The sequence below is a fragment of the Heptranchias perlo genome, chromosome 14, assembly GCF_035084215.1.
Source record: "Heptranchias perlo isolate sHepPer1 chromosome 14, sHepPer1.hap1, whole genome shotgun sequence".
Taxonomy (NCBI): Eukaryota; Metazoa; Chordata; class Chondrichthyes; order Hexanchiformes; family Hexanchidae; genus Heptranchias; species Heptranchias perlo.
In genome coordinates, this window is record NC_090338.1 from 54,841,561 (window position 1) to 54,862,381 (window position 20,821).

At 40.0% G+C, this 20,821-nt stretch overlaps 1 protein-coding gene across 4 annotated transcripts in view; it reads left to right on the top strand.

The window, feature by feature from the left end:
• The window catches only part of ctnna1 (catenin (cadherin-associated protein), alpha 1), a 146,710-nt gene that overhangs the window by 99,049 nt on the left and 26,840 nt on the right, over positions 1-20,821 (top strand). For 3 of the 4 annotated variants that reach the window (XM_067996449.1, XM_067996448.1, XM_067996447.1), the window contains exons 8-13: positions 5,071-5,151; positions 14,635-14,787; positions 15,388-15,480; positions 15,938-16,094; positions 18,112-18,312; positions 19,441-19,592. In XM_067996449.1, the coding sequence (XP_067852550.1) occupies positions 5,071-5,151; positions 14,635-14,787; positions 15,388-15,480; positions 15,938-16,094; positions 18,112-18,312; positions 19,441-19,592 (837 nt within the window). Of the gene's footprint in view, positions 1-861; positions 935-5,070; positions 5,152-14,634; positions 14,788-15,387; positions 15,481-15,937; positions 16,095-18,111; positions 18,313-19,440; positions 19,593-20,821 lie in introns of those variants that run through there. The other variant, XM_067996450.1, reaches the window with a different exon arrangement.

A 20,821-nucleotide genomic window follows, 5' to 3' on the forward strand; every position in this document is an offset into this window, starting at 1 on the left:
ATGCCAATAATCTTTCATTGACCTGATACCATTAGCAAAATACTTATATGCATCCAATTATGTTTGGGCTTCTTGTTTCCCCATCTTGGCCTTATTTTTGCATGCATGGACTTCAAACTCATTTATCTGGTGTTTCATCCAGGTATTCACACCAATGAGCGCTGCATGCATATTCTGGATGATGACCATAGAGTTTTAATTGAGCTTCCTAAGTGCCATCAGAATGTTGGAGAGTCAGATGTGATTTGCTTGACCTGTGACCATCTTGGTAGCTCCATACTGGTTTGTGAATATGGTATGCATTGAAGTTCATATTCTGGGTTGCAGGATTAGGGAAGTTGCATATTTCCTTGGTGGGACAGCACCAATGAGACAGTTGTGGCTGAGTTGTTATCTTGGGTTATTCTCTACATTGTCACCTGAGCTGCAGGCTGTGCCTTCACAGGGATTGCTGATAGTACCCGGGTATCTGCTACAACAGCAATGGCTATGTTATGCAGTGTCTGGAGGGAGGCAGTGGGAGGGTTTTGTTCACATATTCAGCTTTGAGTCGGGCAGCGTGGTCACCTGGCTCTGGCTGAAGGTTTTGATTCCGGTGTTTTTCTTGTAGAATGCACTTGTTTAGGGCAGGAGGTTAAACTCTGTCCTCTTGAGCTCTGGAGCAAAATATTTCATCTTGACTTTCGACCAGCAGAATAACGCTGCAAACCTGATTAGAATTCTTGGAAGTAAGTGCATGGAGTTTTTGAGTTGACTTCAGTTGGCAAGGTGGGCCAGTTTTCTCCCTGTTACAGGTACACACTTCAATCTGCATTGTGGTGAAAGTTATTGCTAGTACATTCTGGTTTCCACTGAGTTGTATGGCTGCCATTGTGCTGGGGTGTCCAGATCAGTGGATTAAATCATGCTGGTGTTGACAGCAGGCACACTAAAGGTGAGTGCTGTAGTGATTTAGCACTCGTCATTTTACTTTGTTATGGGGCTGACTGAGGCAGCCTTTTAAATAGAGGCTGATGTAATGGTCCTTGAGCCTGCAAGCTAGGTACTCCATGTGAACAAGATGGGGAGGATGGCACCTTCAAAGCTGCAATTTTCTTGACTGGCAGTCTTTTTTTTTGAGACTCCTTAGATGGCTTGTTTCCCTGCTATTTATTCATTTCCATGAGAAATTAAGTGTCACTGGGGGGTCCCGAACTCCCTGATTTGGCTGCTGACTAGTTTCTTTCAAAAATTTAGAAAATTCTTCTCAATATTCACATGTATGTAAACAATTGGCTGATACTCTGCGCACTGATCACTTATAGAACCTGGATTTGATTCTCGTACAGACTGATAAGATTGTATGTCATCTCTTGCCGGTTGTAAGAGTGTCCTCATAAACCAGGTACTGATTTGATACCAGTATCTGCTTTGGAGTGATGAGCTGACCACACCAGGCTTTATTGCCAGCTTTGCTTGCTGGCACAGAAATGCTAGCAATTTTTTTTTAGTGTGAAGTCAACTGCCTTGTTGGCACTTAAAAATATCCAGTCTAATGCTTTTAAACTTAAGATGGCTTCATAACAGTTGCAGTTATACTGCTGGTGGTTTGCAAGCCAAGCAGTGCGACAGTTCTTGAAGTGGCATCTTACCATTATCAAAATTTGAATTGGCCTCTGATTTCAAGCCACTGTTCTAAATTTTGTCCACATAACTGTTTTTCAAGTCCTGTTGCACAGCACAGTGTAATTGGTCCATTAGAATCCCACGTGAGCATTCTTAACCAAGTTCCCAGTGGACGTAAGCTCGTAGAGGAAAACTCATGAGTAATGTTTTCGGTGGCCTGGCAGCTGAATTTTGTCCTGTTGAGAAGCACGTTGGCTACGTTTCAAGGATTAAGTTGCTCAACACATCACTTTCAGTACTTGCAAAATCATCAGTCATCTTTACTAATAGCCAGCAATATTTCATGAGGAAAGTTCCATGAAAAACACACTTGGAACCATTCCTGTCTTAAAAGGCAGTGAGCAGACATGCTGCAATCCTTCTGCCACTAGGAGGAGCACAAGAATGGCCCAGAAAACTTTACACAAGCTTTTCCTCCCTGCTTATGGGGAGATGCAGTTTCTCACAACAGCACAGCTATCATTTGGAAATTGTTGGCAAGAATCGGATCGCACTTTTCCATGGCACAAATGCAGCTGCTGCACACTATACCATCTAACTTGTCAAATTTCTGATTTTAAATGTAACTTGTTTTCCTCAAGGAATATCATGTGCTGTACTAAAAGTTGATTGTTTCACATCTAATCATAAAATTCAATTTTAAAAAGCATACACCTCAAAACAGTAACAACTACTTGCATTTATATAGTGCCTTTTAAAGTAGTAAAATGCTCCCAAGGTGCTTCACAGGAGTGTTATTGAATAAAGGTTGATTTATAGAAAATTGAATGTTCTCATTTGTTTTAGTGGGACACAGTGCAACTTTTTTGACAACTGATGCTGAGTATGGAACAAATAAGTTGGGGGAAAAAACCCCAAATTATTCATAATTTAAATGGTTTTATTCTAAGATTGCTCTAATTCACTCACTTTGTGGAACAGGTTAAATAGAGTAGTATTTCTGCCTCATATTCGCTGGTATTTACTTTTGGGCTGCTAGCGAATAAATAAAGTGCCCAAGATTAAGAATGTGAATGTAGTGTATATGTCGAATACAATTCCCAAATGTGTTGCAGCAATGATGTATAGAGGATGGGACACCAGCAGAGGCAGTATTAGAGCATGGAGTTATGTTTTACTGTTTAGAGCAGCAGAGTACCACTTAATCTCATCTTTATATATATCTTGACATCTCCAAATCCTCAATTTGTGACTTGGACATTATATTTTTACAATTTCAGATTTTAATCATCAAAAAACAGGGTTCATAGTTTAGAAAAATTGTAATTGTGCAAAAGTATTATACAGACAAAATAATTATCACCCTTTTAAAATGGTGTGTAATTATTTTTTCAAATAATGGACACAGTTTGATTTGGAATATGTCGTGTGCTGGAAGACTTTTTTGAAACCGCACATCCTTTTTGAGCTGGTTGGACAGTACTTTTAAATCTTGCTGACAAAAGCTATCAATGTGCCATAGCAGATTAAAAGAAGTTGTTCAGTGGCTTTCTCTTCTGTTGCACTTCTAATTTGGTTTGCAGTTTACTATGCTGATTAGGTTTCTGAGCATTGTCTGACAATTTAATGAGGTTTTGAAAACTACATTTTGTGGGATTTTTAAATTCTAAAGTTTTGAAGTTGATTTTATGGGTGTTAATTATCCAAGCATGAAAATGCAATGTACTTTTAAGTAGAGCAATAATATGGAATGGATAATCTAGTTCTTTTGAGGTGCAATTCTTCATGCTCTGTTTCTACAGATGAACTAGTTACCTTTTTAAAGATACTGTGGGGTTATTTTTCACCTTCACTGCTTGGGCATAATCTGGTGCGCTGTAAATCGGGCAGGTTTTACAGCCGGCAGGTGACCTGCTCCGCCAGATTATCACTCAAGGTGAACATTACCCCCTATCTATTTACCCAAAGCATGCATACTTGGGATATTTGGGTATTCAGCAAGTTTTATATAAAATTGTTTTCTCTATATACTTCTGTTCAATGGTACCTGCAAAAGTTTGAACCAAGTGTAAGTTGAGTGGGAGGAAGAAAGCAGAAAATCTATGCTTGTAACATCCTAACTGCATTGGAAAAGGGATAACTGGGGATTTTTCTGCATTGCTGAACAATTCAGTTTACAGGTATTTTCAGTTACTGAAACTTGAAATAATGCAGTGAAGTTAACGTGGTTGAAATTGGAGGATTTCCTTTAAAGCATATATCTTTGGAAAAGTTCTGTTTTGTGTTGCAATGTTTTAGTTTTTTTTCACTAATGGGCATTCCAGATTTTAAGGACTATTGAAGTGTAATTTCAAAAATGAAATGTTTTACATCAAAACTACAGCACAGAAACAGGCCATTCAGCCCAACTAGCCTATGCTGGCGTTTATGCTCCACATGAGCCTCCTCCCTCTACTTCATCTAACCCTGTCAGAACACCCTTCTATTTCTCCCTCATGCTTATCTAGCTTCCCCTTAAATACATCTATGCTATTTGCCTCAACTACTCCTTGTGGTAGCATGTTCCACATTCTTACCACTTTGAATAAAAAAGTTTCTCCTGATTTCCCTATTAGTGACTATTTTACATTTATGACCTCTAGCTTTGGACTCTCCCACAAGTGGAAGCATTTTCTCTACGTCTACCCTTTATCTTAAAGATGTCTATCAGGTCACCCCTCAGCCACCTCTTTTCTAGAGTAGAATCCCAGCCTTTCCTGAAAAGGATATCCTCTAAGTTCTGGTATCATCCATATGAATCTTTTTTGCATCCCCTCCAAATGCCTCTATATCCTTCCTATTATATGGAGACCAGAACTGTGCCCAATACTCAGTGTGATCTAATAAAGGTTCTATACAAATTTAACATAACTGCTTTTCAATTCTACTCCTCTTAAAAATGAACCCCAGTGTCTGATTTGCCTTTTTTATGGCCTTAATGACCTGTGTTGCTTCTTTGTGATTTGTGTATCTGTACCCTTAGATTTCTTTGCTCCTCTATCCTGTTTAGACTCTCATTATCCCAGCAGTGTGTGGCCTCCTTATTCTTCCTACCAAAATGCACCGCTTCGCACTTATCTGTATTGAAATTCATTTGCCAATTACACACCTAGTCTGCAAGTTTATTAATGTCCTCTTGCATTTTGACGCATTCTTCCTTTGTATTAACTACACTCCCCAATTTGGTGTTATCTGCAAATTTTGAAATTGTACTTCTTGCGATACTCATTACTCAATCAGGTATTGGTGTCTTAAGCTAGATCTAATTGATGTACTTTTGAATAAACATTTATGTTGGAAATTTAAAAGTACTGAACTGTTGCACTTAACTATCAGCTTGTTTCATTTCCATAGATGCACACATACTCTTTCACTTTTTAATGTAATGTCACTGCTTACTAGATTAAACTTTATTTTTCTTTTCAGGCCGGTCGAAAAGAAAGGGGTGATGCTCTCAATGCTGCGATTGACAAAATGACTAAAAAGACGAGGGACTTGCGCAGACAGGTACAGTAAATCATGGAAGTAAAGGTTAAAGTTTTTCTTTATACTGACACTATTTAAATGTAGACACTTCAAAATAAAAATTTTCAGGAAAGTGGTGAGTTCATACTTATGCACAAAACCAGTTAAAGTTACTTTAAATGAACATGTATTAACATACTGAACCATGTTAACCAGATGTCTAGGGATTCTGCAGTTAAATTCTTTTGTGGCATTTGTAAATGTATAGTATGAGGTTAAACTTCATGGGGCCAATTCTCATCCCCTCTGCCTGGCGGGAATCATTTTAGTGGAGATCTTCATATCTGCGGCCCAGGCAATTGCCGAAAACAGGTACAGCCCTCATTAGCCCATGCAAATTGGGGTCCTGTGTTGCTTGTAGGACCCTGATGAAATTTGCGTTGGCGCTCTGAACAGAAGCATATTAAAATAAGTTTATCTAAATCTGAGGTGGTTTGTCTTTATGCAGACGTAACAAAACTAAAGAAGATTTCTACCTTGGTGTCTGCATCAAAAGTTGCCAGAGTTAAAAGAAAATTATTTCAAAATAGATTAAGTACAAATAGTTATTTTAAATTACCCTGATTTCTGGGTTTAAATGCATGTGTATTTTTTAACATGTAATTTATAGGATATCCAGCTTTGAAAATGGCCTGGTACAGCACAGATATCGTGTCTCTTGACTCTTGTTCTAAAATTACCGCTTGCACTAAATGTTAAACTAAAGCAAGTGAATGTGGTAGTAATTATTTTTGATGTGCACTAACAACGATGCACCAACAGCATGTAATATAACATGGCAGTCTTACCACCAGAGTATGCGTTCAGAGAACAGGTTGAGGTTAGAGAATGGTCAGCTATTCAAATTGATACTTTTTTTTAAAAAAAAGCACTTCCAAGAGCTAGAAGTCCTCAGGCTGGTTTAATTTAAACAGACTTTTAAAGAAAATGTGTAATTCTGAACATGTCATTATATTGCCATGATTTTTCAAAGTCCCTACAGTCCTTTTAGATTTCGAGAAATTTAAAACACTTATGCGATTAGAAGCAGCATTTATTATCTCAAACTGTTATGTAAGTTGGCAGTTAAATTCCTTTGCTTGGAAACTTTAATGAGTGATCAACCTGAAAACTTTCTGTTCCAGACAAAAATTAAATAATACAACTGAAGTCAGTCATTGGTCATTTTCAATTTTCTGTTATGCAGTGCAGAAGGTTAACGAAACTATATGTTTAAATTATAGTCAAATAGTGAAATCAGTTTGAATATTGAGTACAGCTCAACTGTTCTATAAATGGCAGTGGAACTAATGATTAGTTACTTGAATTGCAACACTGTTTATTTTAAAGAATAGATCAACTTTATTTCTGAAATAAAACATACCACTATCCAGTACTGGAAAGAGAATGTTCAAAATGGTGCTTTAGTCCAGATTGAAGGGATGACTTTTTCAAATTGGGTAATGTCACTGCAGTTCCTAGTGGGTATGGATTCATGGCACAAAATTGCCTCTAATTCAGCAGCCTCACTTGAATTGGTGTGAAGTGGTGACAAAACGTCATTGTTGTTGTAGGGGCTGATCTGAGGTTGAGGCTAAGGCGAACCATCCAGGCCTGGTGACTTTTCTACTTTCCATCCTATTAACTTTTAATAGTTTCCTTATGAATGTTTATCTCCTGTAGTGTCTCTTCCTTGTCCTCAGGTACTGTTGCCATCCCACTTCATATTTCTTTAGAAACTGAAACAAAAAGATTGGGCAGAGTAGATGGAACATTACTCTGCATTTATCTGTGCTACACCAGATTGATACTAATGGGTGCCTGGACAAAAAAAAGTGTTCCTATTAAACACCTCTTACTTGATCATAAAATTCACAAATATAGAAACCCTGCTGCAGAGATAGTCGCAAGAATAAAATTAGAGCCCATCAAGAATCAAAGGAAAGTATCTTTTTTAAATTATTGGTCATTGACGGGATTATGTAGGTGTTATATTGTTGACATTTAAATAGCAACTTAATTCAGTTTTTCTGAAAGATAATATTTGGATGTTATAGAATCATACAAATTACAGTAGAGAAGGAAGCCCTGGTAAAGCATTCCATGTTCTAATAACATTTTGTGAAAAATGTTTCTTGTAACCATCTAATAATAATCCTGAGTTTATGCCCCCTTGTTATCAATTTGTGAACCAGTGGAAATAATCTATCTAGTTACCCTCTCAAAAGCTAACTTAGTTTGGAGAACCTCTATTAGATTCCCATTATCTTTCTCTCTCCCACTGAAGAAAGCCTCCAATTTTTTTCTGATATTGTAATGAATTTTTGCTGTACACTTTCTATGACTATTATACTTTCTATAATGGGGTGCTCAGAACGGGACACAATACTCCAACTATGTCTTAGCCAATTCCTTGTACAAATTCAACATCACTTCCTTGCTTGTATTCAATGCTGTCACATTTTGTGTTTTTTTACCACAGAATGATGTTTGTGTAATTTTATATTAAAATGTTACTAGAAGTTAAATGTAGTTCACAAAGGATTAAATCCCAAAGCAGGCATGTGCTGGACATACAGATTAGATCTGAAATTATGTTTCCTGCATACCACTTTAAATGAACTTGCATTGTCTCAAGTTAGATACTGCAGTAAACACACCGATTCTGTTGGGATGGTCCCATTCATTAAAGCCCAGCAGGGAGCAGCTGCCAAGGAACCCTCACCTAGAACGACTGTATTTGGCTATTGACCAATCCCAGGACAAGGAGAGCTGGGGGTGGGTTAGAGGTCAAGCCTTGGGAATCCTGTCTATCCAAGGGACAAATAAAAATGTGGTTTGAAGGAACTGTTTGCAAAATCTGGTAGGGAAGCCTGACCTGAAGAGAGAAATTTCTCTCTCTGGCACCGATTAGATTTGGTAAGATTGCTAGTCAGAGAAGTATTTAGCCACATTATGGTGGTGTTTTCCATATTACAAGGAAATACTTTAATTCATTTTAATCATCACTCTTTTCATTCACCTATTATGGGGAAAAATAAATGAGCTTACTGATTTTTATATTTGCCCTCGTCACACTAAAGTGTTTATCAAATTGCCTTTCAGGAGATAGAAGAAATGTGATGGCATGTGATATTGCAGTATTCTGCTCCATAATAAATAGAAAGAACTTGCATTTATATAGTGCCTTTTCACAACTTCCAAATATTTTGACTATTTATCTCCACGTTTTCCTTGGATACTCCTACCATCCCACTTCAAATTTCACTCAATTTTTGGGGCAGAAATACTTATTAGGCATCTTTGCCATTCCTTAATTCTCAAGTGTAAGATGGCACTCTTCCACTTTAAGTGGCTTCACCCCTTTGACTATCCTTGGACATTTTAGGTGCTTATGAAAGTCCTTCTTATTTTCTGTTACGTTGATTGCTGGTCTTTTTTCTGGCTGCCTCTTGGCCTTCCAAATCTTCATTTTTGCTTCCCTTCTAATCTTTTTGTAAGCCTAATGTTTGGTCACTATTTCCCAAGTGTTCTCCTACCATCATGTTCCTTGTTTGTCCTGGCATGTGCAAAATTATCACTGAGGCCTGATCAGTAAGAACCTTCTTTGTTTGACATGTAACATATTGATTTAAGGAATCAGCCTGCATATATTAAGACTTCCTCCCCATTTTTCACCACTAATTTGTCTTATCCCAGTCTACCTTACGATAGTTGTAGTATTGCATTATTATAATTCGGTTACTACAGCAAACGTCACTAAATTGCCCATTATCCTATTGTCTATTTCTTTTCCACTATTTGGTCATCTACAAGGTCCTCCCAATACGGCAACTGATCTTAGTTTCTTAACTCAATCCAGATGGACTCTAAATACCACCATCCATGAAAAATGTTCCTTGCTGTGGCTGTTATTCTGTCCTTAATAATGCCAACTCTCATCCATTTTTTCCCTCTTTGGCTCTCCTGAAAATATTAGTCAGGAATATTTAGATCTTAGCCAAATTTCTTCCAAGACTAAAATATCATATACTTCTCATACCCTGGCTTTATTTCTAATGCTTTCTTTCTATATTTTCTTATTCATTCTTCTATTTGCTATAAATTAAGTCTTGAGACCTCCCGACAGGTATGCCACTTAGACTGCCACTTCACTATACTTTTTCTTACTTCAAAATATACAGTTGAGAAGTTAAGTTTCTCCATTCCATGCCCAAGCTTTATTTATTTTTGATGTCAGGACATCAGCACCAGTTTGCTTCAGAAGGATTCTGCGTCACTTCTTTGCAGTCACCACCTTTCCTAAATTTATTTCAATGCCAACAACAGCAACTTGCATTTATATAGCATGTTTAACATAGTAAAATGTCCCAAGGCACTTTACAGGAATGTTATCAAACAAAGTTTGACAACGAGCCACATAAGGGGTACGGTAGCATAGTGGTTATGTTACTGGACTAGTAATCCGAAGTCATGAGTTCAAATCCCGCCACGGCAGCTGGGGAATTTAAATTCAATTAATTAAATAAAATATGGAATTAAAATACTAGTATCAGTAATGGTGGGCATGAAACTACCGGATTGTCGTAAAAACCCAACTGGTTCACTAATGCCCTTTAGGGAAGGAAACCTGCTGTCCTTACCTGGTCTGGTCTATATGTGACTCCAGACCCACTGCAATGTGGTTGATTCTTAATTGCCTTCTGAAATGGCCTAGCAAGCCACTCAGTTGTAAAATCTCACTAAAAAAAGTCATAAGAAGAATAAAACCAGACGGACCACCCGGCATCGGACCACTAGGCACAGGACACGACAAAGGCAAACCAAGCCCAGTCGACCCTGCAAAGTCCTCCCCACTAACATCTGGGGACATGTGCCAAAATTGGGAGAGCTGTCCCACAGACTAGTCAAGCCATACTCACAGCCTGACAAAGCCATACTCACAGAATCATACCTTTCAGCCAACATCCCAGACTCTTCCATCACCATCCCTGGGTGTGTCCTGTCCCACCGGCAGGACAGACCGACCAGAGGTGGCGGTACGGAGATATACAGTCAGGAGGGAGTGGCCCTGGGAGTCCTCAACATTGACTCTGGACCCCATGAAATCTCATGACATCAGGTCAAACATGGGCAAGGAAACCTCCTGCTGATTACCACCTACCGCCCTCCCTCAGCTGATGAATCAGTCTTCCTCCATGTTGAGCACCACTTGGAGGAAGTACTGAGGGTAGCAAGGACACAGAATGTACTCTGGGTGGGGGACTTCAATGTCCGTCACCAAGAGTGGCTCAGTAGCACCACTACAGACCGAGCTGGCCGAGTCTTCGCACTGAGGACACCATCCAAAGTGTTGTGTGGCACTACCACTGTGCTAAATGGGATAGATTCAGAACAGATCTAGCAGCTCAAAACTGGGCATCCATGAGGTGCTGTGGGCCATCAGCAGCAGAATTATATTCCAGCACAATCTGTAACCTCATGGCCTGGCATATTTCTCACTGTACCATTACCAACAAGCCAGGGGATCGACCCTGGTTCAATGAGGAGTGTAGAAGAGCATGCCAGGAGCAGCACCAGGCGTACCTAACAATGAGGTGCCAACCTGGTGAGGCTACAACTCAGGACTACATGCATGCTAAACAGCAGAAGCAACATGCTATAGACAGAGCTAAGCGATTCCACAACCAATGGATCAGATCAAAGCTCTGCAGTCCTGCCACATCCAGTCGTGAATGGTGGTGGACAATTCAACAACTAACGGGAGGAGGAGGATCTGTAAACATCCCCATCCTCAATGGTGGCAGAGTCCAGCACGTTGAGTGCAAAAGACAAGGCTGAAGCGTTTGCAACCATCTTCAGCCAGAAGTGCTGAGTGGATGATCCATCTTGGCCTCCTCCCGATATCCCCACCATCACAGGAGCCAGTCTTCAGCCAATTCGATTCACTCCATGTGATATCAAGAAACGGCTGAGTGCACTGGATACAGCAAAGGCTATGGGCCCCGACAACATCCCAGCTGTCGTGCTGAAGACTTGTGCTCCAGAACTGGCTGCCGCTCTAGCCAAGCTGTTCCAGTACAGCTGCAACACTGGCATCTACCTGACAATGTGGGATATTGCCCAGGTATGTCCTGTCCACAAAAAGCAGGACAAATCCAATCCTGCCAATTATCGCCTCATCAGCCTACTCTCAGTGATGGAAGGTGTCGTCGACAGTGCTATCAAGCGACACTTACTCACCAATAACCTGCTCACCGATTCTCAGTTTGGGTTCCGCCAGCACTACTCTGCTCCAGACCTCATTGCAGCCTTCGTCCAAACATGGACAAAAGAGCTGAATTCCAGAGGTGAGGTGAGAGTGACTGCCCTTAACATCATGGCAGCATTTGACCGAGTGTGGCACCAAGGAGCCCTAGTAAAGTTGAAGTCAGTGGGAATCGGGGAAAACTCTCCAGTGGCTGGAGTCATACCTAGTACAAAGGAAGATGGTGGTGTTTGTTGGAGGCCAATCATCTCAGCCCCAGGACATTGCTGCAGGAGTTCCTCAGGGCAGTGTCCTAGGCCCAACCATCTTCAGCTGCTTCAGCAATGACCTTCCCTCCATCAAATAAGGTCCGAAATGGGGATGTTCGCTGATGACTGCACAGTGTTCAGTTTCATTCGTAACCTCTCAAATAATGAAGTAGTCTGTGCCCGCATGCAGCAAAACCTGGACAACATCCAGGCTTGGGCTGATGAGTGGCAAGTACCATGCGTGCCAGACAAGCGCCAGGCAATGACCATCTCCAACAAGAGAGTCTAACAACCTCCCCCATGACATTCAATGGCATTAGCATCGTTGAATACCCCACCATCGACATCCTGGGGATCTCCATTGACCAGAAACTTAACTGAGCCAGCCATATAAATACTGTGGCTGCAAGAACAGGTCAGAGGCTGGGTATTCTGTGGCAAGTAACTCACCTGACTCCCCAAAGCCTTTCCACCATCTACAAGGCACAAGTCAGGAGTGTGATGGAATACTCTCCACTTGCCTGGATGAGTGCAGCTCCAACAACACTCAAGAAGCTCGACACCATCCAGGATAAAGCAGCCCACTTGATTGGCACCCCATCCACCACCCTAAACATTCACCCGCTTCACCACCAGCACACTGTGGCTGCAGTGTGTACCATCCATTGCAGCAACTCCCAAACCCGCGGCCTCTACCACCTCGAAGGACAAGGGCAGCAGGCACATGGGAACACCACCACCTGCACGTTCCCTTCCAAGTCACGCACCATCCCAACTTGGAAATATATTGCTGTTCCTTCATCGTCGCTGGGTCAAAATCCTGGAACTCCTTTCTTGACAGCACTGTGGGAGAACCTTCACCACACAGACTTCAGCGGTTCAAGAAGGCAGCTCACCACCACCTTCTTGAGATCAATTAGGGATGGGCAATAAATGCTGGCCTCGCCAGCAACACCCACATCCCACGAACAAATATTAAAAAAAAATATTCGGGCAGGTGGCCAAAAGCTTGGTCAAAGAGGTAGGTTTCAAGGAGTGTCTTAAAGGAGGAGAGGGAGGTGAGAGGTTTAGGGAGGGAATTGAAGAGCTTACAGCCGAGGCAGCTATAGGCACAGCCGCCAATGGTGGAGCGATTAAAATCGGGGATGCGCAAGAGGCAAGAATTGGAGGAGCGCATAGATCTCGTAGGGCTGGAGAAGGTTGCAGAGATAGGGAGGGGCGAGGCCATGGAGGGATTTGAAAACAAGGATGAGAATTTTAAAGTTGAGGTGTTTCCGGAGCCAATATAGGTCAGCAAGCACAAGTGTTGGGTGAACAGGACTTGGCGCGAGTTAGGATATGGGCAGCAGAGTTTTGTAGGAGCTCAAGTTTATGGAGGGTGGAAGATGGGAGGCCGGCCAGCAGAGCATTGGAATAGTCGAGTCTGTAGATAATACAGGCATGGCTGAAGGATTTCAGCAACAGATGAGCTGAGGCAGGGGCAGACACTCGCAATGTTACAGAAGTGGAAGTAGGTGGACTTGGTGATGGAGCAGATATGTGGTCAGAAGCTCATCTCGGGGTCAAATAGGACGTCAAGGTTGCGAATGGTCTGGTTCAGCCTCAGTGGCCAGGGATAGTCATGGAGTTTGTGGTAGAGACCGAAGATAACTGCTTCAATCTTCCCAATATTTAGTTGGAGGAAATTTTTGCTCGAGTACTGGATGTTGGACAAGCAGCATGACAAATCATAGTGGAGGGGTCGAGAGGGGTGGTGATGAGGTAGAACTGGGTGTAATCAGCATACATGTGTATCCTCCCTCCTGCACCACCCTTCCAGCCTCGTATTCAACTGCTTTATCTCTGGCTTTGCATGTGGCACAGGTGGTGTTCTTGAATATTAAGTGAGATCTTTTTAGCGCTCATTCTCTGCCCGAGACCAACATCATGATTTCTCACATTTCCATCAGCTGATCACCCAAAAGTGTGTCTGCGCCCTTATTAACTGAAAAGGTTGTTTATATATTTTCCCCTTTTAACTGGCACCCATAGAAGTTGCTTACTGATCAGGCTTCAGTGATAATTTTGCACATGCCAGGATGCTGATTCAGCCTAATTCAGGAAATTACACATGTTGAAGATAACTAGAACAGAGCAGAAAAATGCAAATTTAGATGTGAGCTGACCAGTTTCACCAGATCACAATATATTGTAGCTTTTATTTTAAATATATATATTCAGTTGACTTGCAGTTGAGCATAAACAATGCAGTGTGCAGTTGCTTGCATGTCTGAAAAATGGAAGCAACTGCTTGCTACAAAGCAAGGTGGAAGGTATGGGTCTTTTGAGCAGGTAGATAGTAGATCTGCTCCCAAAATCTTCCATATAACTACAGTTTATGCTACAGTCGCTGTTTCTCTTGACTGCTGCTAATGTGCACTGTGGAAGGCCCATGAGCATTGTGACTTTGCTTTTTGTTTTTCACTGAAATGTGGCAGGAAGTCATTGAATTCTCAGTCACTTCGGATACATAATAGATGTACTGTGGCTAGAATAAAGGCCAGCCTCACTGCATGAAACTCCAGGCCAGAATTGATGAGGAAATTTTGCTGGCCATCTATGATCATAGAAAGCATCTTTCTAAAACTGGTCAAAAAAGCTCTTGAGCAATAAAATGTTGGGAGCTGAGGAAGCTGTTGTGGGAAAGCCATTTTGGCACATGATGCATTTGGTGCTGAACAAGTTTTCTGTAATTCTTTGCTAAGGGAAGAAGAAATGTCACAAGGAACTCTTTATCAACTGGCATTTTGGTCATGAAGGTTGAAAAGTATAAAATGTAAAACTCAATCTGCTTATGAATACAGGGAGTTTGCGATACGAAACTAGCGTATCTGTTCAACTTAATTTTAGTTAAACATAATGCATGGTTACTGAAAGTGAGTACTGCAACATTTACATTGCTTGAACATTGATTTCAATTACTGTTAACAGCTGAGGAAAGCTGTCATGGATCATGTATCAGACTCTTTCTTGGAGACCAATGTTCCTCTTCTGGTTTTGATTGAAGCAGCCAAGAATGGTAATGAAAAGGAAGTGAAGGAGTACGCCCAAGTATTCCGCGACCACGCCAGCAAATTGGTTGAGGTAAGTACAGATTTTCATCGTTGCTGAATCAAGCATATCAATCTGTTTAACAGCAATCATTTTTACATTTAGTTTTTTTTTGTCTATCCATGTGTGTAGGCTAGAAATATCTGGTGAAGGAGAGATTCTGAATTTTATTATGTTTTACCTTTTAGCTATTTATTTAGATTTTGTATGGAATAATTAAACATTTCAGTGGAGAATGATCTTTTGGGTTTCATTTTGAGAGTTAATTTTGAGTGCATGGAAGAAAAGGAAGAGATTGGAGAGGTAGTTAGCTCTAGAGAATCATTGGTGTAAAACTACAAATGTGTTATGCTTACTCTTCAGTGGGGAATGATAGAGATTAAAAGGGACTAAAAGAAGACTGACTGCCTTAAAAATGTTCTGAATACTTATAAGATTTTTTCTGTTGGATGAGTTTGCAGGACTAAATTGTTTGATTCAGTGTGCCAGTTCTTAATCTATCTCTCTAATTTAAATCAACCTAATCTGATGTATAGAGTTGATAACTCAACCCATGTAGTACCAGTAGCTTATCTAAAAATCAGATTACATGCTGAGAACTGTGACTGACTAAATATTTTTTTATTCTTGTAGGTTGCCAACCTTGCTTGCTCTATTTCCAACAATGAAGAAGGTGTGAAACTAGTTCGCATGGCAGCCACCCAGCTTGAAGGCCTTTGTCCACAGGTTTGACAATAATAGCCTGTTTAGTATAAAATTTAATCATAAGTGATTTTCTTTGCTCTTAAGTGTTTTGTCTACTAAAAAGAAAAGTCACGTTTTTTTTTAAACACTCCTGTTAGAATGCATTTGTACACTTAAGTGGCTCCAAGTGTTGTCTTTTATCCCTGTTCAATATTCAGCCACAAATACTTCATATTGGCCCGTAACAAATTTCAACAACTGAAAGATAACACCTGCAGTCGTCTTGAATGCTGTTGGCTTTGTTGACTGGTGATTGTTGCCTCACTAATGTTTGCCCTATTGATTTAAACTAGTATGTGGCAAGTTTAAAGTTAAGATTTTCTGGAAATTTCATGGACTTGTAAATAACTTTGACTTCATTATTTATACATATAATTGATTCTTTAAAATGATAATGCAAATACAGTGGTAACTCAATTATTTGCGCTGTCCTTTTTAGGTCATAAATGCTGCATTGGCCCTGGCTGCTAAACCTCAGAGTAAAGTGGCTCAGGACAACATGGATCTCTTCAAAGAATTATGGGAGAAACAAGTGCGTGTGCTGACAGATGCTGTTGATGACATTACTTCCATTGATGACTTCCTATGTGTTTCAGGTATTTGTGTTACTATAATGAAGCAGTTTAATATAGTTAAGGAACATCCATGCTGGCTGATTACAAAATAAACCAGGATTAACAATTATTCACTGCCTAAGTTAAGTGGCCACACTAAGTACATTTGAGTTATATTTGTTAATGTTGGATGTGAGTTGTGAATCTTTGGAATTCGCTGCTCCAGAGGACTGTGAATGCTGAGTCGTTGAGTATATTCAAGGCTGAGATTTTTGGACTCTAGGGGAATCGAGGGATATGGGGATCAGGCAGGAAAGTGGAGTTGAGGTTGAAGATCAGCAATGATCTGATTGAATGGCGGAGCAGGCTCGAGGGGCCGTATGGCCTATTCCTGCTCCTTTTCTTATGTTCTTTTGACATGTATGCTGTTAAAGCATATATTAGTGCTTAAAAGTTTACTCAGCAAAGTAATAGGTGTTTGTCACTATTCTGGTTGCTCTGCATTAATTCCATATATGCTCAAATCCTGCTAAATCCCTGGTGTGACTGGGCTTGATATTTTCCATACAGTGTGACCTAACAAACAGCAAATTTAGAACCCTTTGTAAATTTTATAATCTTTGTTAAATTGAGTGTCATTGACTAATCCAGTACCATGTGCATGAAACTTCACTAATCTGTATGATCCCACATGTTTTACTAAAATAGCCATTATGCTGGGGTTGGGGTTGGGGTTGGGGTGGGGGGGGGGAGGGGATGGGAAGTAACGCAAGTTTATTCTAAATGCCAAAAGGTTAAATGGCTTACAGTAGAACTCTGCTGATCTACTTTGAAACTAAGTCCCTCCATAGTTCACTTACATCCACCTACACAAATTACAGGACAAATTTTAACAGGAGTGCTTTCCTGTCTTCTCTCATCAAATACCTGAAATTGGGTTTTAAAAAAATTATTGATCTCAAATTATCATTTTTTTCAAAAGACTAGCCATTTTGATCTTTTTCCTCTTCTACCAATATCAGCGAGCTGTTCTGAATTAAGTCAATTACAAGCCCATCAAATAATGTCGTTATTATGGAAAACTTGAAAATCAGCCTGCGTTATGGTTTTAAGGGGTTTATGGAGTAAGTGGAAGATAAGTACAGAGCAGTGTCCACTTAGTACTGACTATCTAAACTCAGGCACCAAAGCATTATCATTTTTGAGATTTTAAAACTCATTTTGATAGGGTATGCAGTAAGGTCATTTGTGCCCATATTATCGAACCCTTTTTAAAAAAAAAATTAACAGGTCTGTCATAATTGATCACATGTAAAACTTGTATTTCAAATAGTGAAAACTTGGATAAAGTAGTTTCAAAAATTCTGTTTACTCAGCATTGCAGCTTTGACATTGTACTCCAGCAATAATGATGTAGTTTAACAGGTGCAAGTTTGTGCCATGGAGTTGGCACTTTAAAATTACATTGAAATGTGTTAGATTTCTTTGCATTTAAATGTTTCTGAAATTTACACTGTGAATAGCAGAAGCAGTGGTATGCATGTTTTTTAGTTGTATTCCCAGTTTCATAATTCTGCAAAGAAAAGACTTGCATTTAAGAATCTCCAAGGCATCTCAGAACAAACAATTTCAAGTGTTATGCAGGCAAGTGCGACGGCCATTTTATACACAAGAAGGTCTCACAAACAGCTGTAAGATAAATAATCTGCTAATCTGTTTTGGGTGGGGTTAGTTGAGAGAAAAATGTTGACCACTACACCAGTAGAACTCCCTATCCTGTTTAAATACTATGGGATCTTTAACACCCATCTGAAGCATTGGAATGGGTAGACATTTTGTCCAGAGGGCAGCACCTCTAACAATGCTCCAGTACTGAACTAGAATGTCAGCCTAGATTCTACACGAGTCCTGGAGTTGGGTTCAACCCATAACTTGAAAGAGAGAGAGTATAAACTGAATCGAGCTGATGAGCCTTATTTAAAGTTAGATTTGATTTGAAGAGTTGAATTTAATTTTAAGCCAGTTTTACATTAATCCATACATGTCTTTCTTTTAACAGAGAATCACATCCTCGAAGATGTAAATAAATGTGTTATCGCACTCCAGGAAAAAGATGTAGATGGACTAGACCGTACAGCTGGTGCAATTAGAGGACGTGCTGCAAGAGTTGTTCATGTTGTCACTTCAGAAATGGACAATTATGAACCTGGAGTCTACACTGAAAAAGTTCTGGAAGCAACCAAGCTGTTGTCTGATACAGGTAATGTCTGTTTCTTACTGCAAAACTTCTCTTCATTCCACACACTAACAAGTATAGCCTAGCTTGATAGGGTATAAACAAACCATGTGCTAAATATGCGTCAGCTGTCTCCTACTCCCATGTCATATAAAGCAGCAGGACGTACCACATTGCACCAATTCACTTCTCTCTAGTTAAAAGGCTATTGTGCCATGTTCTCATCAAAATATGGGACAAAGTCCCTAGTGTTTCTACAGGAGTAAGTTAGATGTGGGGGCTGGAAGATAGGGGATGAGTTGCTGAAGGGCAGAACTCCAAATATATGGTGCTTTATATGAAGCCTCAGTGTACCAGCTCCAAGTGTCCCAGTCTGCATAGTACAGTATTCCACCCAGATCTTCTATAGATCACAACACGCTTTCATGGGATTCCTTACGGCCAGAATGTCTCAAATCTGGGCTGACGTATGTAAATTATCTACATTTTTACTTCTATAGTGACTGAGCAGTCAAGACCCATGAGACTTGGTGCAACTCTTGTGTGGCATGGTGGTCGCAGATATTCTGTGGAAGGCCATTATGCAACACATGAGCCCTGAGCCTTGTATCCAAGTCCAAATAAATGAACACAATCAGCCAATGAATTTACAAAAAGCTAAAGATTAGGATGGCATGCCACCACACCTATTAGATGTGATTTGTTCAGCAAAGAACCACATTGTTCCAGGCAGTTGCTAAAACAGATTGGGCATTTTATTAAGTCGGTTGCTGCTCCTGATTGACTGCCCACATTTAGTCTTCATTCTGTCTGTGGTGCGTACTTAACAGCTGTGGTTTTCAGTGTACTCCTCTGCAAACTGGCATGTCTGCCTTTTAGTGGTGCTTGTGAAAAATCTATCTAAGTTCAATTAATGAATTAGTGGAGCTAATTTACTCTTAATGTCACTAATGACAATTTTTCTGAAGAAAGGCCGTCGCTCTGCTTAGTGAAAGTAAATAGCGATGAGCAATTTTGGGTGACAGTAGCAATAGCACAAAGGAAGTTCAGTAACTTTGGATATAGAGCACTTGTATAAAATGTTCAAACCATTGAAATTGTGCATATGATTAATGTGTGTATTAATGAAATCATCCATTTTCCCCCATCTAGTTATGCCACGATTTACCGAACAAGTGGAAGCGGCTGTGGAGGCGCTGAGTGCCAATCCTGCTCAACAGCTTGATGAAAATGAGTTCATCGATGCTTCACGCCTGGTCTATGATGGCATTCGTGACATTAGGAAAGCTGTTTTGATGATCAGAGTGAGTACATTTGTGTTCATGGGAAGCTTTGTTGAAAATGTGCTGTTTTGATATTTTTTGTGACTAGCTTATTTAAAAACTTACAGCTGCCACAAACCTTAAGTACATGAAATAGTTGGAGCCAGTTGTTGCATTCTACCACTGCAGCAGCTGAGATCACCTAACTCATTGCAGAGCAGAGTCTGTACTTTGGACATTCCTGGTTTGTCAGTCTCAGCTGATCAATGGTAAACCTGCTGAGCTGTTGGAGAGGTTGTACACTATTTAATTGTAGGCAGCTCTGTTTATTTTCAGGCCCTACATAGTATGTGCAGTAGGGGTGTTCTTCATCATTTTTCTTTTCAAAAGTCGTTGTTTACTAAACATGATGGAAATGGACCTTAATTATCTTGTGAATCTTTTATTTTGTGTACAGGCTTTCAACAGTCATTTTGAAAAAATAATTCTTGCATGGCTGTGTGTTTTTGTCTGAAATCTTCTTGTGTATCAACTGTTGTCTCAAATCAGTAAACGGTGTTTCCCCTGATTTAGGATTTTATGCTCACCAGCAATATGGTCAGTCACTACTTTGAGAGTTTGGGAAAGGTTGATAGTAATTAACCCTAGCAAATAGAAATGTTAGTCATGTGAATTGCTGCACTGGGTGACTATCACTACAGAGGTGAAGTGGTTGCCTGACACTCGGGTTGAAGTCTATAACAGTGTGTTCAATGCAGCAATTAATTTATCCATGGAGCTAATACATTTTGTTTGCTACAAAATTACCCCTTCCCATGAGAAACAACAGGACATCACAATTAGCCAAGCATTCATTACAGTATTGATATTTCACAGATGTAGCTATGTGTCGGAGTTAGTGTTTAAAATGCAAAAAGGTGTTGTTAATCATAAGTTAAGGAATCTAAAAATCAAACTACTGATTAACTTTTTCTATTGTGTTTTTGTTAATTTTTCTTAAACATCAGATGCTATTATTGAGGGAATGGCTTTATAGAATTAAAAGTTTGATGGAGAAACCGAATAGATTGTGTTCAAGTACATTAGCAAAGCCGAACTACTGGTGCTTATAGTGGCAAAGAGGAGAGGTTTGTGGTCATGGTGGCTAAATCTTCCTTTAGTCATTCTCAACTTCAAAAAGAATGGCTTTGGCCAGATAGTATGAGTCATAAGGGTACATTACTCTACAATCAGTAGTCATTTTCCCCAGGGCAGTCAGATGCTTTTTGTTT